The 16,946-nt window shown below is 37.1% G+C and overlaps 2 protein-coding genes across 2 annotated transcripts; both read right to left on the bottom strand.

Annotated features, from left to right (window-relative positions):
- Window positions 1-1,764: 1,764 nt before the first annotated feature.
- Window positions 1,765-6,196, bottom strand: LOC119992440 (transmembrane 9 superfamily member 10-like). The gene is made up of 7 exons (XM_038839118.1): window positions 5,859-6,196; window positions 4,292-4,456; window positions 4,088-4,197; window positions 3,874-3,982; window positions 3,658-3,770; window positions 3,391-3,541; window positions 1,765-3,289 (listed from the first exon to the last, which is right to left on the bottom strand). The coding sequence occupies exons 1-7, from the start codon at window positions 5,967-5,969 to the stop codon at window positions 2,132-2,134; spliced, it is 1,917 nt and encodes a 638-aa protein (XP_038695046.1). The 5' UTR covers window positions 5,970-6,196; the 3' UTR covers window positions 1,765-2,131.
- A 5,206-nt stretch (window positions 6,197-11,402) lies between these two features.
- LOC119993664 (SUN domain-containing protein 1-like) lies at window positions 11,403-15,730 on the bottom strand. Its single transcript, XM_038840867.1, has 2 exons — window positions 14,481-15,730; window positions 11,403-11,953 (listed from the first exon to the last, which is right to left on the bottom strand). The coding sequence occupies exons 1-2, from the start codon at window positions 15,543-15,545 to the stop codon at window positions 11,648-11,650; spliced, it is 1,371 nt and encodes a 456-aa protein (XP_038696795.1). The 5' UTR covers window positions 15,546-15,730; the 3' UTR covers window positions 11,403-11,647.
- Window positions 15,731-16,946: the final 1,216 nt, after the last annotated feature.

Genomic DNA, 16,946 nt, shown 5'->3' with positions numbered 1-16,946 from the left:
CGAGCCTCGATGTGCAAAGAATAATTCTTCAGCCTCATTAGTCTAAGCATTGATTCGATTAAAGAAAACGTACTCGTACTGGTGTATGAATGATATGAGTTGTTGCATTTGAGATTTACCAGCTTTCTTTGCAATTCGAAACTTCTGATGTGCATTGTGTATAGTTTTAATGGTGGACACGTAATTCGGATCCCTGTTCTTTAAAGTGTATAAGATGTTTCGTGGCTACACCAAATTCTTTGACATATCTACCAATATGTCATTTTCAACAATAGAAAGTTTACCGACATATGATTGGCTCTCCATATATAATGTCGCGGAATGGTTATGCATTGCACATACGACTCTTACCATCCAATCATCATCTGTCTTCAATTTCATCCCCTTCACTCTGAATGGACAATCTCATTTTTTTGTGTCGGTTACCCTTGTGGAGGTTTTCTTATTATTGTAGGTGCCACCACGATCACATTGTAACAATAATTTGTGTCTTCTCCCGAATTCACCAATCTCTGACCTTTTAGTAACAATAACAAAATCCAAATTACGTCCAATATTTTGCACCCATTTAATTAACGATTGACGCGAATTGAATACCTGAGAATGTATTGATTTTGTTATAAATTAAAAAAAAATATAGCATGTATTAATGTAATTATTTAACATATCATATCGGTGGAAAACTCATTTATAACATCCACTTCAATATCTTCTTCACGTTCATCTACAAGATCAGGTTATTCGTCTTGTTTTATTTCATTTCTATCAATATCATTCTGCCAACAATACTAATTGACTTTAATATATGCAATTAATCATAATAATTATTGAAAAAATAAAAATTGATATATTTACCTTATCACTAGAACCACTTAACAATCTTAGCTCTTCACCCTATAATTTCAGATGATCCATTTTTTCTCAACCTCGAATGGGAGAATGGTGATTATAAGCAAAAAAAAAAGAGACAGGATTGATATAGGCAGAATTGAAGATATAAATGCATATAGTTATACTGAGTGAGAGGAGAGGTGATCATAAGCAAAAAGAAAGACATGATTGGGGTATGTAGTATCGAAGATAGAAATGGGTATAATTATACTAAATGAGGTTGAGTGCCCCAGTCAAACTTCACATAATACACACACAGACTAACACGTTTGACACCATGTGCATACCGTTACTTTATGGACATAGGGTGTGGCTATAGTGAAGAGAGAAAAAAAAAAGGTTGTGGCATTTGGCGAATGAATGGTTGGGGTAAGGAGGGAGAAAGAGAAAAGTAGTATTGACACGTGGAAAGATAAAGTGTGGGGTCCTATCCAAGTTGAAGTGATTTGATTGGAAGAATAATAGGGAGCGGAGTTTACAAAAGAGAGAAAAAAAGGTTGTGGCATTTGTAAGAAAATGAATGGTTGGGGTAAGGAGAGAAAAGGAGAGAAGTGGTATTGACACGTGGAAAACATCCAAGGATTACGGGGTCAATTCCGAGAATTACAAAAACATGAGGTGCAAAGAAAGAAGTTGAAGTTGCTTGGCAGACTCCGATCTCGAGGTTTTAATTGCAAAGATTCTTTTTTGTATCTTTTTTACTATTACCAAATGAGTTTTTCTAATCCTTTGATGTTTTTAAAACGTGAGAGAGACAATGATAAGTGATTTGATTGGGAGGAGAGTTTATAAAGTAAAAAACGGAATGCCAATAACACCCGCCGAATAATCGTGTCCAACTTTTTCAAAAAAAAGTACACAAAACAAAAAATCGAGTACAGAAAATATTGGAATTGATTTCTCTCTTTATTTGGCCAAGTACACAACCAATCCCTTCCACAATGGATTTGGCGACTGTTAAGTTCAACTGGATATGTAGTGCTAACACAAGAATTCAATTTCCATTCCTTGGATGATCAAGAATAAGGAGATTACCCTATATTCATCCCAAACATTTCGTACATTAAGAGAGATGATAATAACAAACAAATAGAATAAAAATAAGCTAAAACTGCCAAAGATCCTGTATTGAAAGTGCTAGTGTGAATTTCTATGGTTTAAGATTCAAAAACCGAGCTCATGGTAATCCTGGAGAGAGCGATAGCCCTGTCTATGGTTCAGTCAGTGGTAAAGTAGTGTATCATTCAATCTTGACAGATGAGTAGATTAGCCGCGTGAACCAGAAGCATGCGTAGAATCCAATCATACCAGTGAATACAAAGAAAGCATAAGATACAATCAGCATGTACCCAAAGTACAAGATCCCGGATACTGGCTTTGTAATCTCAAGCTTTGTGAAGAAGTAGAAAGCAGCATATAGAAAGAGATATAGAGCGGAAGAACCGGAAGTTAAGTATGACCTCCACCACCAAAGATAGTCCTCACTGCACAGCTGGAAATAGCATAGCACGACCGTGATTTCCGCACATGTGACAATGAGGATGATGAAGACAAGGAAGAGAAAACCAAATATGTAATAAAACTGATGCAACCATATTGAAGTGAGGATGAAAAAGAGCTCAATAAAGACAGCTCCAAATGGGAGTATGCCACCAATCAGGATTGAGAAGGCTGGATTCATGTACCAGGCCTGTTCTGGGATCTGCCTAGGAATCTTATTAGTTTTTACTGGATCTTCAATTGCTGGCTTCTTGAAACCAATATAACTACCAACAAAGACTAGAGGAACTGAGATGCCAAACCATAAGAATACCAGAGCAAACATTGTTCCAAATGGCAATGCCCCAGAAGACTTCTGCCCCCATACTAGGGCATTCAGGACAAAGAAGATGGCAAACACAATGGCTGGAAACATGAAAGCGGTCTTCAGAGCAATTTTCTTCCATTCAGTTCCCTTGAACATCTTATAAAGACGAGCTGAAGAGTAACCAGCAAAGAGACCCATAAAGACCCAAAGTAGGAGCATCATTGTCATCAAACCACCTCGGTTTGAAGGTGAGAGGAAGCCAAGAACAGCAAAGATCATGGTAACAAGAATCATCCCGAAAAATTGAACCCCAGTCCCTACATAGACACAGAGTAAATCTGAGTTTGTGGGAGGTCTGAAAACATCCCCATGGACAAGCTTCCACCCTGTCTCTTCTTGGGCTTCTTCTTGGGTTTCTAATTGGTTGTACTTGGAGATATCACGGTAAAGAGTCCGCAACATGATCATGGCTACCATGCCAGATAGGAAAAGAACAATCATCAAAGAATTGACAACTGAAAACCAATGAATTTGATCATCGGTCATCAGAAGATAGGTATCCCACCTAGATGCCCATTTCACATCACTCCCCTGCAAGGTAATCAAAAAGCAAGTCAGTCATAAAGACACCATAAGCCTGATTCCAGATAACAAACCAGTGGGAGCCCTTCTTGAGCCATATGGGGCCTCACCTCAAATTCAACATCATATGTAAATATAACTTCCTTCTTATCCTCAACCTCTTGTGGAGAATCAGAGTTGGTAACCAATCGTTTTGCATGGGGATCACAAGTTGTCAAACGGATGTTATCATTCCATTCACCTTCATATTCATGTTTAACACTGGAGTCATCAAAATAATTGGTATCAATATGCACCGCATGAACAATGAGTACATAAACAGAAAAGTTAATTAATGCAAAGTATTATACACTCATAGAAAAACCATAAATTTGAACCTGAATGGTTTGACCTCAAATCCTACAATTCTTGAAGTATCTGTTTGAACATCTTTGTGATACTTGACTGTAAATGACAAGTGATTGTGAATAAAATGCTTTTCTTCCTTGATCTGCAGACAGTGAAGTACAAAAGACAACCAAATACTGATTGCATTAGCATCTAGTAAAGTATTTACCATTTTTAAAACAGGTAATGACTTGTCTGACACTTACCCCAGCATATTGTCCTTTTAGACCAATATGAAAACCATGTTGATACACAACAGATTTTTCCTGATCAGGCCTTTCAATTGGGAAAACGAGAGGAAGATTATCCAAAATCCTGTTACGAGCAACAAAATTATCAAAAACTAATGTCACAGCAATATGGAAAATATCATGTCGACAGACACTAACACTTAAAAATTAAAATGAATGAGTGCCTCACATGTTTGCCTGATACTCATCAATAATCTTTTCTTTGAATTCTTTCGCAGATTTGGCATTGAGTGTTAAACGACATACTATCTTGCACATTTCTGGTTCTCTCATTTTAAACTGCAATAAACATTAGTTCGCCACTTAATAACAATATTAGATAACGTCCAAGAAAGGAGATAGCAAATCATCCAAGACCAAGAAACAAACTTACCACGTAAGGAGAGTTTTCAATCCGATCCCCACGAAGAACTTCCCCAAGATTTTCAGCACTGTCAACTATACGTTGAGGGCGGCAATAAGGCAGAGAATAGTAGGAATAAGGAAGTTGTGTTTTTGTGGAGGCCAGTTTGTTCACTTTGACTGCCAATAAGTCTCCCTGCAAAGTGGAGATAGAATACACAAATTAAAGGGAGCTCCAGTTCCTCATAAGACAATATGAAGTCACAGGTTCATCAAATAACCAACAAATAGAGAAAATAAATCCTGCAAAAGAATCTTCTTTTAAAAAGGAATATATATTGCAATGGCACAATAGAACCATTGATGCAAATGCGCAACATCACATCTCACTATAATGTATTATACCGTGCGCGAGAGACAGCAGGATTCCTCAATAGCATCATCAGATTCTCAAGGATTTGGAGAATAGACATCGCTATGAAAGCATCACATGGTCAAGAGCAAGGCCAAACCCCACCTCAGCAACCAGCACAAACAAGAGAAGGGCTCAAAGAAAAAGGGTGAGCAGAGAAGAATTTATGTGTACTTAAAACTATAGAAAGACCGTGTTTTTCCAGCACCCTATCCAAAATGCCACAAAGGTTCTCTTCCTGCGCTAAGGGATGCTCATCAATTCATCTTTAACATTTCTTCTTTGTAAACCACATCCAAGTTAACCTAATTTACAACACCTCTAATATGAACTTTAAGAGGTTTTTTAAAAAAAGAGAAAGTCCTCAAGAATAGGTGAACCTTGGTACTGTGACAAGATATCTCTACAGCAACAATGTATTCTATGTTAAAATTATGGAAATTATCACTTCTCCATAATTTTTTAAGAGTACATCATACCACTCTCCTCAAACTCTGTACTGACAGAAGATCGCACATGGCAACCCTTCATTTAAAGAGACATAAAAGGTCATGTCGCATTTTCTTCTCCACAAATCCAAAACTATGTTTGGAGTCTTTTTTTTTAAGGAATAAACAAACTGGTCTATGAATTGAATCGCACGGTCTCAGGTTCACTATAATAAATACTATCTAGAGAAGGCAATCCAAGTTCATTTTCCAACATGGGATCATCGATCATCATCTAAATGGTACGAAAGCTGGATTCAAAATTGATCTCCTCTTCAAAATAAAAACAGAACGATCAAAACCAAAGTCTACATGCACTTTAAACAATAAAAGTTCAGCTCCAAAAGCTCTTCAATTTTCAGACGATAGTTGATGCGCAAGTATCCTAATTGGAGCTGAAACCAACAAAACAATCTCAAACAATCCATGCATCAGAAACTATCACCATTTCACAATCAAGCTATGGCACGAATTCATCTACGCAAGCCAAACGCTCGTCATCGCAAACAAGCGACCAACACAATGTAATTTCACACAGATCTGAACGAAATAAGGAACCGAAACAAAAACAAATCGTCCAGAATCAACAACGATCAAGGGTCCAGATTCGAAGCAATACCACATGCAACAACCATTGACTACCTAATCACACCATATATTAATGGCGTACACAAATTCAACAAACTTATTGTGAATACCTTTTTGAAATCCTCGGGTGCGACGCCAGGGAGGTAGAAGCAATGAGAACGGAGAAGAAGCAGAGCACAAACCGAGATCCATATATGAAATGCGAGAGATCCTCTCGCCATCGCTTCTCCTCTCTTATTCAACTGTTTCGCAAATATCTCAAGATCCCACTACCACACACCACACCACACGCACTCTCTCGTTCCTTCTCTGCGTGTTAACTGTCCCCAAACGTAACGGCTTTTGATTCTCTGTTTGTTTTGTTGTTTCTTTCAAAGCACGGGAAGAATGAGAACGATAGAGAGAGAGGGAGAGGGGGAGTACAAAATTCGTGGGGGATTTACGAGACAATGCCGACTAAGCGAAGAAAGGCTTCTTCCTTGCCGTCTGATTAAATATATAATAAAAACTGATCTACGGTGGATATTGATTTTGATTAATTAACGGTGATTACCAATGAGAAAAGACATTAATGTGGAAAGTATCAAATTAATGACTTTCATTTTTAATCACACAAGGTAAAAAGTATCGATGTTAGCAATCAATTTTTGTTTTGTTAAGGCCGGATTTTATTTTTAAGAAGAGTATTAGCAATAAATTTGTTTTAACATTACAAAAACAAATGATAAAAGAAGAAAATAAATTATTTTATCTAAATCCTCAAATATGGGGATTGGAGAGGATCTATAAATGGACAGACTAAATCCAAGCATTCTTTTTAACAAATTTTTTTAAAAAAATTAAATGTGTATTATCGAGAATAACGAATCCAACCATGTATTGTTTTGTTTGAAACAAAAATCATATTTATTGTTAAAATCAAATCTATCGCTATCCAAATATTTAATATTTTGAATTTATATCCGACGATTTAGAATTGTCATATATTTTTGTTTTGAATTTGTGTTTTGAGCAAAAGAAAATTATGGTTGAATTCGCTACGTTATTCACAATGCACCAAAATTGTTAACATATATAGATAATTTCAGTTCTACACCATTTCAAAAAAAACAACGCGTTTTTTTGGAGGACAATATCATGCGGTAACTCTGCAGTTAAGCGTGATTATATGAGAACACTATTGGGATAAGTGACCTCTTGAAAAGATAAAATCATGTGAACTTGATATATCCACAAAAACCGGATAATTCAAAACGGATAAGATTGTTGATGCGCATATGAGCTCGAAATTCTAATAAAAATAACTCAATCCCATCTATGGTACAAAATTGTACTACAAATGTTGCTAAGGATTTTGGGTAGACCAAAGTGATTCTGGTTGTGACCCCCTAATAGGGATTATAGGTGGGAATGGGACCACATAAGCCAGAGCATCACATCATACCAGCAAAATTTATAAGAGGCATCAGGGGATGAATAAGTTATCATTAAAGATTGTTTTCAAGAAGACAATAATTTTGAGTATTAAAGGTTGTTTTTATTGATTGCTTTAATGATAATTCAATGTATTATTATTAATTTATTACTATGTTACGTACGTCTTAACCAACCACAACCTAATCCACCATGACCATGAGCTCACATCACATGTAGCTCTAGTAGTTTCCAAATTTTCTAATCCCACAAAAAAAAAAATTAACACATAGTCTTAGTCAAAACAATGAAATATTCATAGCTAACGCCCCAATTGTGACACCATATTTGTTTAATTAGATGAAACAATTGTGTATTGTTTATGTTGGTCAACTTTCAACTAAGACATTCATTACCCAAGCCACTAATTGGAGTGGTTAAAGATGATATATATTATCTTAATGATCAGGGTTCGAATCCTCCTCTATTTAAAAAATTTTAAAAAAAAAAACACACATTCATTACACCTAGAAGAGTTCATGGTCAAAAAGGTTTCAAATGGCTTAGGTTTACTTTCACTTTCATAATATGTCATTACCTACGTAGATTGCCCAATAAACTTGCCAAGCAACACCTTGAAAGTAAAAAATGTGTTCTTAGTTGTGTTGTTTGATATATATATATAGCGCTTCTCCAATGTGCAAACCCGCGCATGCGTCCTTTGACCGGACCTCTATTTTGAGGTCCTAATACCACCTAATTAGGGAGTTTTAGTATCTTAAGTAATGTAATTGTGTTTAAATAAGTTAGTTTTACTCTTATGATTGTCTTTCATTGGTTTTGCAGAAAATATGATTAAACCGACAAAATTAGAAGCTCTCGGGATTGAAGAAAAGTACATAGAGATGAAGACTTGTCCGGACACCTTCATTGGATGTTCGGATAATTGAATCAAAGGGCAAAAAGGTGAAAGAATCATGAAGTTACAGCAAAAAATGAAAATCAGCACAAACTGTCCAAACAGATTTCAACCGTCTGGACAGTTGGAACCAGAGGGTTTAATTGTCCACACAGATTTCAACCGTCCGGACAGTCGCCCGATTTCTGCATTCCGAGAATGATTAATTGAGCTGGGTTTTTGGGTATCTCTCAAATGTAACCAATGGGAGAAAGCTTTGTAAGGGTAAATAGGTCATTATACTTGTAAAAGAGGAGAAAACCCTAAGATTGGGACTCTCTCTCAATTCATTCATCTCCTCCAACTTCTTGCCTCCATTGTTTTTCTCTCTATTTCTCTCTCTAAGTTTTTCTTGGTTTCTTGTGATTTCGTGTGTAGACATTGATTTTCATCTATAAAATTGATGTTTATGTCCATTATGATGAGTGGCTAAGTTCTCTTTCTAGTTTCTAGTCCCAAACGGTGGGTGCTCGGTTTCAATTGCTCAAGGTATGCTCAAAGAATCGTAACTTCGATTTCTCTCTTTTAATTTCGTGATAGTTGTGTGATTGGATCTATGGGAATGACATATTTGATTGTATTCTTGGATTGTCTAGTCTAGGGATTGCATCTAATGTGTTCGATTGAGAATTGTTAAACCCATTGCATGATTTCCTTAATTAATTGAGTTTTTTTCATTGCACATCTATTAATTATGTGTATTGATGATGGGGTTTTGCGTTAATTTAGGAATGTGCATGGGAGAGTTATGGTTAATTGATCTTTGAGTGTGAAACTAGGGTGTTAGCCAAGCCAAGCCCCAATGGGGAACATTAATCCATAATATTGGGTGCTTATCCCTTTGCGTTCATCGTAGATTAAGAGACCCGATGGCCTACATGTATGAATTGAAGTCTTATAACCCAATTCTCTTTGCATATGCATGATTGATAGTATCACACAATGCATTGTGTATGGTTGTGTGTGTTTGCAATGATACCTTGAGTATGAGAACCGAGTAGCCACCGGGACGGATTAGAGACTAGGTTTTTAATTAATTGTTTTAAATCCAATTTGTGCTTACTTTGATTACAAAATCGCTCATGCTACCGAGTCATTCGGCCCATTTCTTTTACTTACTTTTATTTGATATTCATTGCGTTTATTAGTGTTAGCTAGTCATTTGCATATCATTCACTTCAAATTTGCATTGTTTCCTCGTGGATCGATACCGGACTCACCGGTTTATTACTTGACGATACCCTACACTTGGGGTAAGTACACACACACTTTGGTGTCGGTCATCCTTCAATCGCCTTCATACTCAGCCTTGTGTCGTCAATCCCCTTCATCTTCGGACCTAATTCTAATTCTAGTGCAGAAGAGAATCGCCTCTTTGCAAAAGAAGGAATGAAATTGAATGGTGAGAAGACTATTTGCACCACTGACTTAACTAAGTACACCTCATTTTAAATAAACCACAGCCAAAACAATAACATTTATGAGTACACCCAAATTTCAATTTTTCTAAAAATTACAATCTACACCCCTTAACGCTAGCTGTAAAATCAATTCAGTTTCGACGAGTGAAAAGGGTATATACCACCTCACATGATTTTTCTGTGTCTCTAAACCAGCACCTCACTTGATTTTACTAAAAAATCTGACAGAGAATTTTATATGTCACAGGAGATAAGTGACTTTTTAAGGTTTCTCCCAATCAGATGGTGATATATGATACAACAAGCTTACTAGGCAGGAACGGCTGTAGGGGACAAACCATTGCCTGTTGGAGACAAACTGTTGTAGTAATTGACCAGCACTTTCCAGCCCCCAGGGCACATGAATCCGTCAGATGGGCTCTCTTTGCTCTCCGTAAGTGCCCGCATTGGTACAATGCAGACAATCTCGTTCAGATACAAAAAAGAAAAGTTCTTTCAGGGACAAAACAGATAAGAGAAGACATTTGATTCCATATGTAAGAAGATCAAAATACCTTTGTGCTAGATATGAAGAGGAAGTCTTGAGCCCTTGATGGAGTAAGTTGATATTCCTGAAATAGGAGATCCTCCATCACCAGCCTCTCCACATCTAAGGTTCCGGTGAGGAGTGAGTCTTTGTTCAGGTTAGGGAAGGAGGAGGAAAGATTTGGGGAATTTGGTAGAGACAAGAGAGGTATTCATAGACGATGGTTTTTTGATGGTTAATCGGGTATACTTAATTAAGTGTGAGGTGCAACTAGCGCATCTTGAATGGTGAACCACTATTTTAACCATTGATGTGGAACATGTGGGTCACAAAGAAGTGACCCCCACTTGTCATTTAACTTATCCATACCCTTAAAAAGTGATTCACATTTTAAGTTTACACTTTCGGTTCACATATGAGAATGTGTAGATGGTGAGGAAATGCATATTTTACACCAATTTAGGCACTAAGAGAATGTCAAATCAAGCTACAAAAGATGTCCGGATGGTGACTTTCGGATCACCGAAGAAGCGAAAGTTCTTCCTGGACTTCTTGTAAGAATCTGTAAGATGATAATCTGAAGATGTGCCAAAAGTTCATAATCTGAAGATGTGAGTAACCCAGTAATAGTATTGTTGAAGAAACAAACAAGAAACATAGAACGGATGAGAGAAGAACCTCTGAGAAGATACCTTCTCTTTGTCATAGAAGATGGTGCAATGCTCATCCAAAGTGTCTTTGGGCTCCTTTTCTAGATACTCCAAATTGATTATAAACTGATGATGAAAAAATTAAACAACAAAAATAAACTGATTACACCCGTATCAACTATGACTGCATTCGACGCAGACCTGGTTTTCTTCTTCCCTGTATAAGTTCGGTATTGAGCAAGCGTTTTTAGCTCGCTTTGTTCGAATCTGATTGTTTTGTGAAATTTGGGAGAAAAAATCGCGGTGCATCTGTGAGAATGTGGCCCGATTCGAAGCCAGTAAAAGTAATCGAATGGCCCTACTCGAAGAAGCAACAAATCAGAGGTGCGACTATGGAAATCTTGAGGGGACTCGCCACAGAAGCATCAACTTTAGAGCTGCAGAAAATCTTGGGAATCTCACGACGTTGTTTCTCAAAAGTCAATCACTTAACCAACCAAAGGAAAAAATGGAAAAACGATGTCATTTCACGCGTCCAAACATTGGACAAAACCAAAACCACTCCCGAGGGCCGAGAGTACGAAAAAAAGACCCAACTCGCCACAGAATCAAGCGAAATCCACAAACTTTATATATTTGTATTGATTGCATTTATATAATCTATGTTTTATATTTATAACAAATTATACTGACAATCTTATAATTTATATAATCTATGTTTTATATTTAAGAGTGCAGGACATTCCCAATTTGAATCGAAAACTTTGTGATCGTGAAGAAAATCTCACATTTTGGACAAGTAAACCTAATCACACAGGTACAGGTAGACTCTGCATCTAGCAACTACAAATCTATAAGCTACAAAGTGCGAGCTACACAATGAACAAAATCATACACAACTACAATGGAGTGTATATTTTCATATGCTGTATCATGCCAGTGCGGGTATCGTGGAAACTGATTCGGGCTCATGACCATGCACCCTCAAGCGATAAATGCAAGTAAAACTGTCGTGACCATGGTTAGATGTGAAGTCAAATCTGACTGTGTCAATGATACCAGAGGCGGCTGAGTCCAATATGTTGAAGGTCTGAGCATTGCTCTTCTCCAAGTCATACGTAAATTCTGTCAATAGAAGCATCTTCTCAGCACCATCTGCTGTACTAAGACCAGCACCGTGCAGCCACCCAGAGACACGGCATTCTTTTGGCGCACTTGATCTGTCATATGCAACATTCTGTTCATGCAATAATGCAACACATTTTAGTGTATCAACTAGTTGAAGAAAACAATCATACAAGAGAATACGTAAGAAATTAAAAAATAGCAAGAACAAGATTATTTAAGAATGTATTACAATTCAAGTAGAATGACGAGGATGACACAATTAGCCCCTCTACGGCTCTACCCACCAAGTATAAACCCACAACTCATCCCTATAGCCCACCTAGCACTAAAGTCACTGCAGCAGCAAACAAAGAAAAAAGAAGAGAAGACACGAAAAATACAGAGGATAGACAAAAAAAAATTGAAAATCCACCGCATACAAATGAAAATCAACCAAATAAGTTAAATTTTTAAACATCATAACAATATAATGTCAGCAAAAAAAAGAAAAGAAGATCAAGGCCTATAAAACCAAACACATCGTCATTTGTATGTGTACAGTGTACACCACCAAATTCATATATGCATACCAGAAATTTCCATAATAAACCAGAATCCATAAGTATGAAATGATTTCCAAATTCACGTCAACGGGTTTGACTTTTTACAGGTATTCACCATGTACAGGAGAAGTTGTCATTCATAGATTGGGACAGAGTTGGAGGGTACAATGAGGGAGGATTGGAACTGTAACAAAATTATGGTAATTAAATAGCCAAGCTTCATTTTACCCATAAGGTTCGTCAATTCAGCACAGAATAACGAGCATTTTCAGAGTCAACAGCAATTATAAAGACCAAGAGGGTCGGAATTTAGAAGGTAGTCTTGTATGAGTTGTATCTCTAAGCAAAGAGAAACTAAAGACTAAAAATAGAAGATCTACGGGATGCATATGAGAATAAGCAAAAAAAAAATGTCTTTGCAAAACAGAGCAGTAGCAAGTGCAGTCATAAGTTCTCTTCATCTATTTTCATTCTAAGATGAGAGGCAACTTTCCTTACACCAAAGCAAAAGAAAGAGAGAGGAGACAATCCTTAGGCACACATGCCTCCAAACTAAATAAAATACTCAATTTCTTACTCTGAAAGCATTGATGAAAAGTGGAGTAGAAGAATTACTCTTGAACTGACAGATTCTATAATTTCTATTACCAGATATCCTAATTCCAATCATCAATATCTCAGTAATAGGAAACTAAAGACGACAGCCAAAAGTCTAACAATCAAACAAGACTCAAAGTAGACAATAAATGTATGAGGGTTTAGTAAGCTCAAGATTCAATTTTCCACAATCCCTATAATAATATCTAACCTTGTGCGGCATTAGATTTGGTGGCACTACAACATAACGATTATAATGTGGGTAAATGCAACATGGAGAGATAATTTCTTACACTGCCTAACAACTTAAAAAACATGAGATTCTCATATCTAAATTCTAATCCTACCTCTGACTTGAGAGCCTCACAGAAGTTAGACAGCTGGATTCCCAAGGCTAGGTAAAAGGATGATGGAGGTCATGTAACAGATAATATATCTAATTTTCACATTATTGATATATCTTGTCTATTACTATCAACTTGCAAATTCAGTACATGTGGTAAACTCTTGTCTATTACCATCTAAGTCTTACCTATCCGAGTCATTTAGAAAAGGGACCAGATGGCAATTCTAATCTAGATGCAGAATCAAGAACCTGAGAGGAAAATGATAATTCTTAAAAGTTTCGATGACAGCAGTAAACATGGTTTCTAAATAAATTTATGCAATCACATGGTTCTACTTTATAGTATATACTTTAGCAGCAACTGAAAAATGGCTATACCACAACAATCCCTTGAATTACTTGACTCTGTGTTTCGTCTGCCTATCAGCTCTTAGTTGTTATTAACCTATTATGAACCCAGTAAAATAAAATTTAAAATGTAAAAGAAAAGAACAGAGTCACAGACAAAAGTTTTTTTAAAAAAAAAAAAACCCAAAGACTAACTAAGGTTTTTTCATTTAAAGCTGAAAAGTTGAAATCACAATATGAGATCAACAAATTACAGTAGTTATATACATAACTATAATAGTGAACCATGGAACCGTATACATTAATTGTAATTATTTTAAAATAAGTAAATGTTTAAGCACAACTTCTCCTACAAGAAGGAACAACTGGTAAGCCAAAAGACATGAAAGTAGGCACAGGTAAACCAACACACTACTTTAAGACATTGTCTTTCAATTCATATACAACTGACTCCTTTTCCATGAAATTCAAGCATCAATTTGAATCCCTACACAACCACCAAATTTTATCACCACCAATTGGCAATAAAAGAATAACACCATGTCATCAAATGCATTTGGCCCTCAAGCTCAAGTAGTATCGCTGAAGCCCCATTATCAAACCATAACAAATTAATAAGTTTATAGGAGGAGAATCATGGCAAGGAAAGTTATGGATTCTAAACTTCTCAAAAAGATGCATAGTCTTTCAATATGAAAGACAAGAATGCATAAGTAGCCTTGAAAAACAGATACTTATCAGCATACCTATCAAATTAAAAAAAGGAGCAGCAAATTTTCATGGAGTGAAATGAATGTCATTACCTTTGCAACATGTTCCAAAGTGACCGCCTCAGGCACAATAGCACTTCGCAGCCTAATCTGAACAAACCCGCTACTTCCTTTCAACGGAAAACACTGCCCTGGCTCACCAAAACTTGGTTTCAGCATCTTCTCTGCATCCTTGTGAACAGAATCTCTATTAAGCAGTGGCAGTGCTAACCAATTGCCTCGACTCCCAGTCAGAATAGCTTCCGAGTGCTTAACAACCGTTGCCCCACCAGAGGCCAGTGCATAGTCGATCCTCCCAAGCCCATCTGCTGCGTGCTTCTCAATCTCTTTCACAACCATATCCCTTGCATAAGCCCTCAAATCATCCAGACTTACACCATTTTCATCACCGATCTTCCCTTTCGGCAACTCCTCAATAAACTTATCAAACTCTTCCTTTGATAACCAATCTGCCAAGTTCAATTCTCTCAATAACCCCTCCATTACGTCACTCCTTGCCGCTAGCTTCTTCAACTCGCTTTTAAAATATTTACCATTTTCCTCAATCTTCTTGTCCACTTCCTTTCTCAGTCCTTCAACCTCATTCACGATCTTCTTGTCGACAATCTCCACTTGCCCTTGAAGCATTCTCGATGTGGTCTTCATGGTCCTCTCTACTTCCGCAATTCTCTGCTCGAGTTCAGATAATCCCATCTGCGTCACCAACACAGGATCCCCAGATTTGAAGGCCAGTTTCCTAACCATCTGAACCAATCCAATAAGTATCAAAAACAGCACGAAATTCTTGGCGAACACACTCACTACCCTCAGCCACAAAGGCTTCTCAGGTCTCGTAACGGCGACCTTACGAGTTCGGCGCGGGGATCCAGTGGAATTAGGGAGAGACTTTTTCACCTGCGGGACCGGCTCGCCTCTGATTGAGTGGTGGCTCAGATCTTTGCTATTGGCAGCGGCAGTAGGAACCCTATCGTCGCCGCCGAAACCATTTACTAGTGCCTCGTTGGGGAAGAGTTCTAGGTTGGACTTCTTCTCACCGACAACAACCGGTCTCCGCCGAGCCGCTGTGTTGGCCGTGATCGACACCGTCGAAGCGGACATAGGTCCCGAGTGGAGGCCCCTTGGAAATGAGGAATTTGTTAAGGAAATGAAAGGCAAGAGAGAAACGAAGAGTTTTTAATTAATTAAATAATAGCGATCGGATTTTGAAATGAAGAACCCAAAAGATCTTCAACCGCTTTCGGTGTTCTTTCCCGAGTGTGTGGGAAGTTCACTCAATGAAGAGTGCGTGATAGAAAATAGGATAAAGGGTCAAATGCATCAATTTTCTCATAGATTAGGATTATTTTTACTAAGCAAACCCCATTTTAAATAAACCTCAATCAAAAATATAATATTTAGGAGTTCAATTCAATTTCAATTTTTTTCAAATTTAACAATTTACAATCCATAATTTCAACCGTTAGATTTCACCAACGGTTGAGATTAAAAAAAGTTTAAAAATATAAAATTACACAATTCATCCTCTTCATCTAAATTCAAAAATCTCAAGTGGGTGTTTTAGAGATGAATGGTAGAGGACAAGAAGGAGAACTCACTTGATTGGGCTTGTCAAGGCAGTTTGGTTGCTTCACTTGCTTGGACGTTTGGTTGCTTCATTGGCTTGTCATATCAAGAACTCAAGTGGTTGCTTAATAGCTTCACAACCTCCCATGATTTCTTCGACGTTGGCCACCTCCACATCTTCACTGGCTTGTTAGATCACGACCTCGAGAACCATCTCCGTCAGACGTCCGCATTACTCCGGTGAAGACTCCTTCAAACACTTCGTCGTCTTGGAGAGTGATGGGTTTGGCGTTGTAAAGAAAGATGGAGACTGAAGGAAAGAAGGAGAAAGGAAGGAAATGAGAAGTGGTAGGGTCAGCTAGGGTGTCTTTAGCTAACTCTAGTGTGCAATTAGTTCTCATCTTTCTTATATCTAGTTAATTATTTTTAAAGTTGTTTTAGATAACCCTCCAAAAAATTCTAATGATTAGGTAAAATGGTTAGGATGATGTGTATTATCTTAATGATTAGGGTTCAAATCCCCTATCTTATTTAAAAACAAAAAGATAACACTAAAAAATAAGACGCTCAAAATAGACTCCTTTATCCAAAAATGATTTAAACAAATACTTTGAAGTAATTACTGAGTAATCATGTCACTCGTACATCATACAATACAAAGTTACAACAAAAAAGATATTCTTCCCTTTTTTACTTTTCTTCTTTTAGAGTGTGTTTGTATTGAGTGATTTGGGGGGAAGGGAAGAGAAAGGAGGGGAGGGGGAGAGAAGGGAATGGAGGGGAAGGGGGACTATTTTTCCCTCTCCCATGTTTGGGTAGATAAAAAAAAGAAGGAAAGAAAATTTGTTTAATTTACTAATTTATCCTTATTTTTATGTTAAAATATTATATACAAGGGTAAAATAGATATTTAACTTATAAATGACTTAATTAGTA

The sequence above is a fragment of the Tripterygium wilfordii genome, chromosome 23, assembly GCF_013401445.1.
Source record: "Tripterygium wilfordii isolate XIE 37 chromosome 23, ASM1340144v1, whole genome shotgun sequence".
NCBI lineage: Eukaryota > Viridiplantae > Streptophyta > Magnoliopsida > Celastrales > Celastraceae > Tripterygium > Tripterygium wilfordii.
The sequence above is the reverse complement of the archived record's forward strand: the minus strand, read 5'-3'. Positions and strand labels throughout refer to the sequence as shown.

Coding starts and splice junctions, on each gene's coding strand:
- LOC119992440 (XM_038839118.1), bottom strand. CDS start 5,969: ATGGCGAGAGGATCTCTCGCATTTCATATATGGATCTCGGTTTGTGCT. Junction 4,457..5,858: donor CACCCGAGGATTTCAAAAAG/GTATTCACAATA, acceptor TCCACTTTGCAG/GGAGACTTATTGGCAGTCAA. Junction 3,542..3,657: donor TTTGAGGTCAAACCATTCAG/GTTCAAATTTAT, acceptor TGATGACTCCAG/TGTTAAACATGAATATGAAG.
- LOC119993664 (XM_038840867.1), bottom strand. CDS start 15,545: ATGTCCGCTTCGACGGTGTCGATCACGGCCAACACAGCGGCTCGGCGG. Junction 11,954..14,480: donor CTTTGGAACATGTTGCAAAG/GTAATGACATTC, acceptor TTGCATGAACAG/AATGTTGCATATGACAGATC.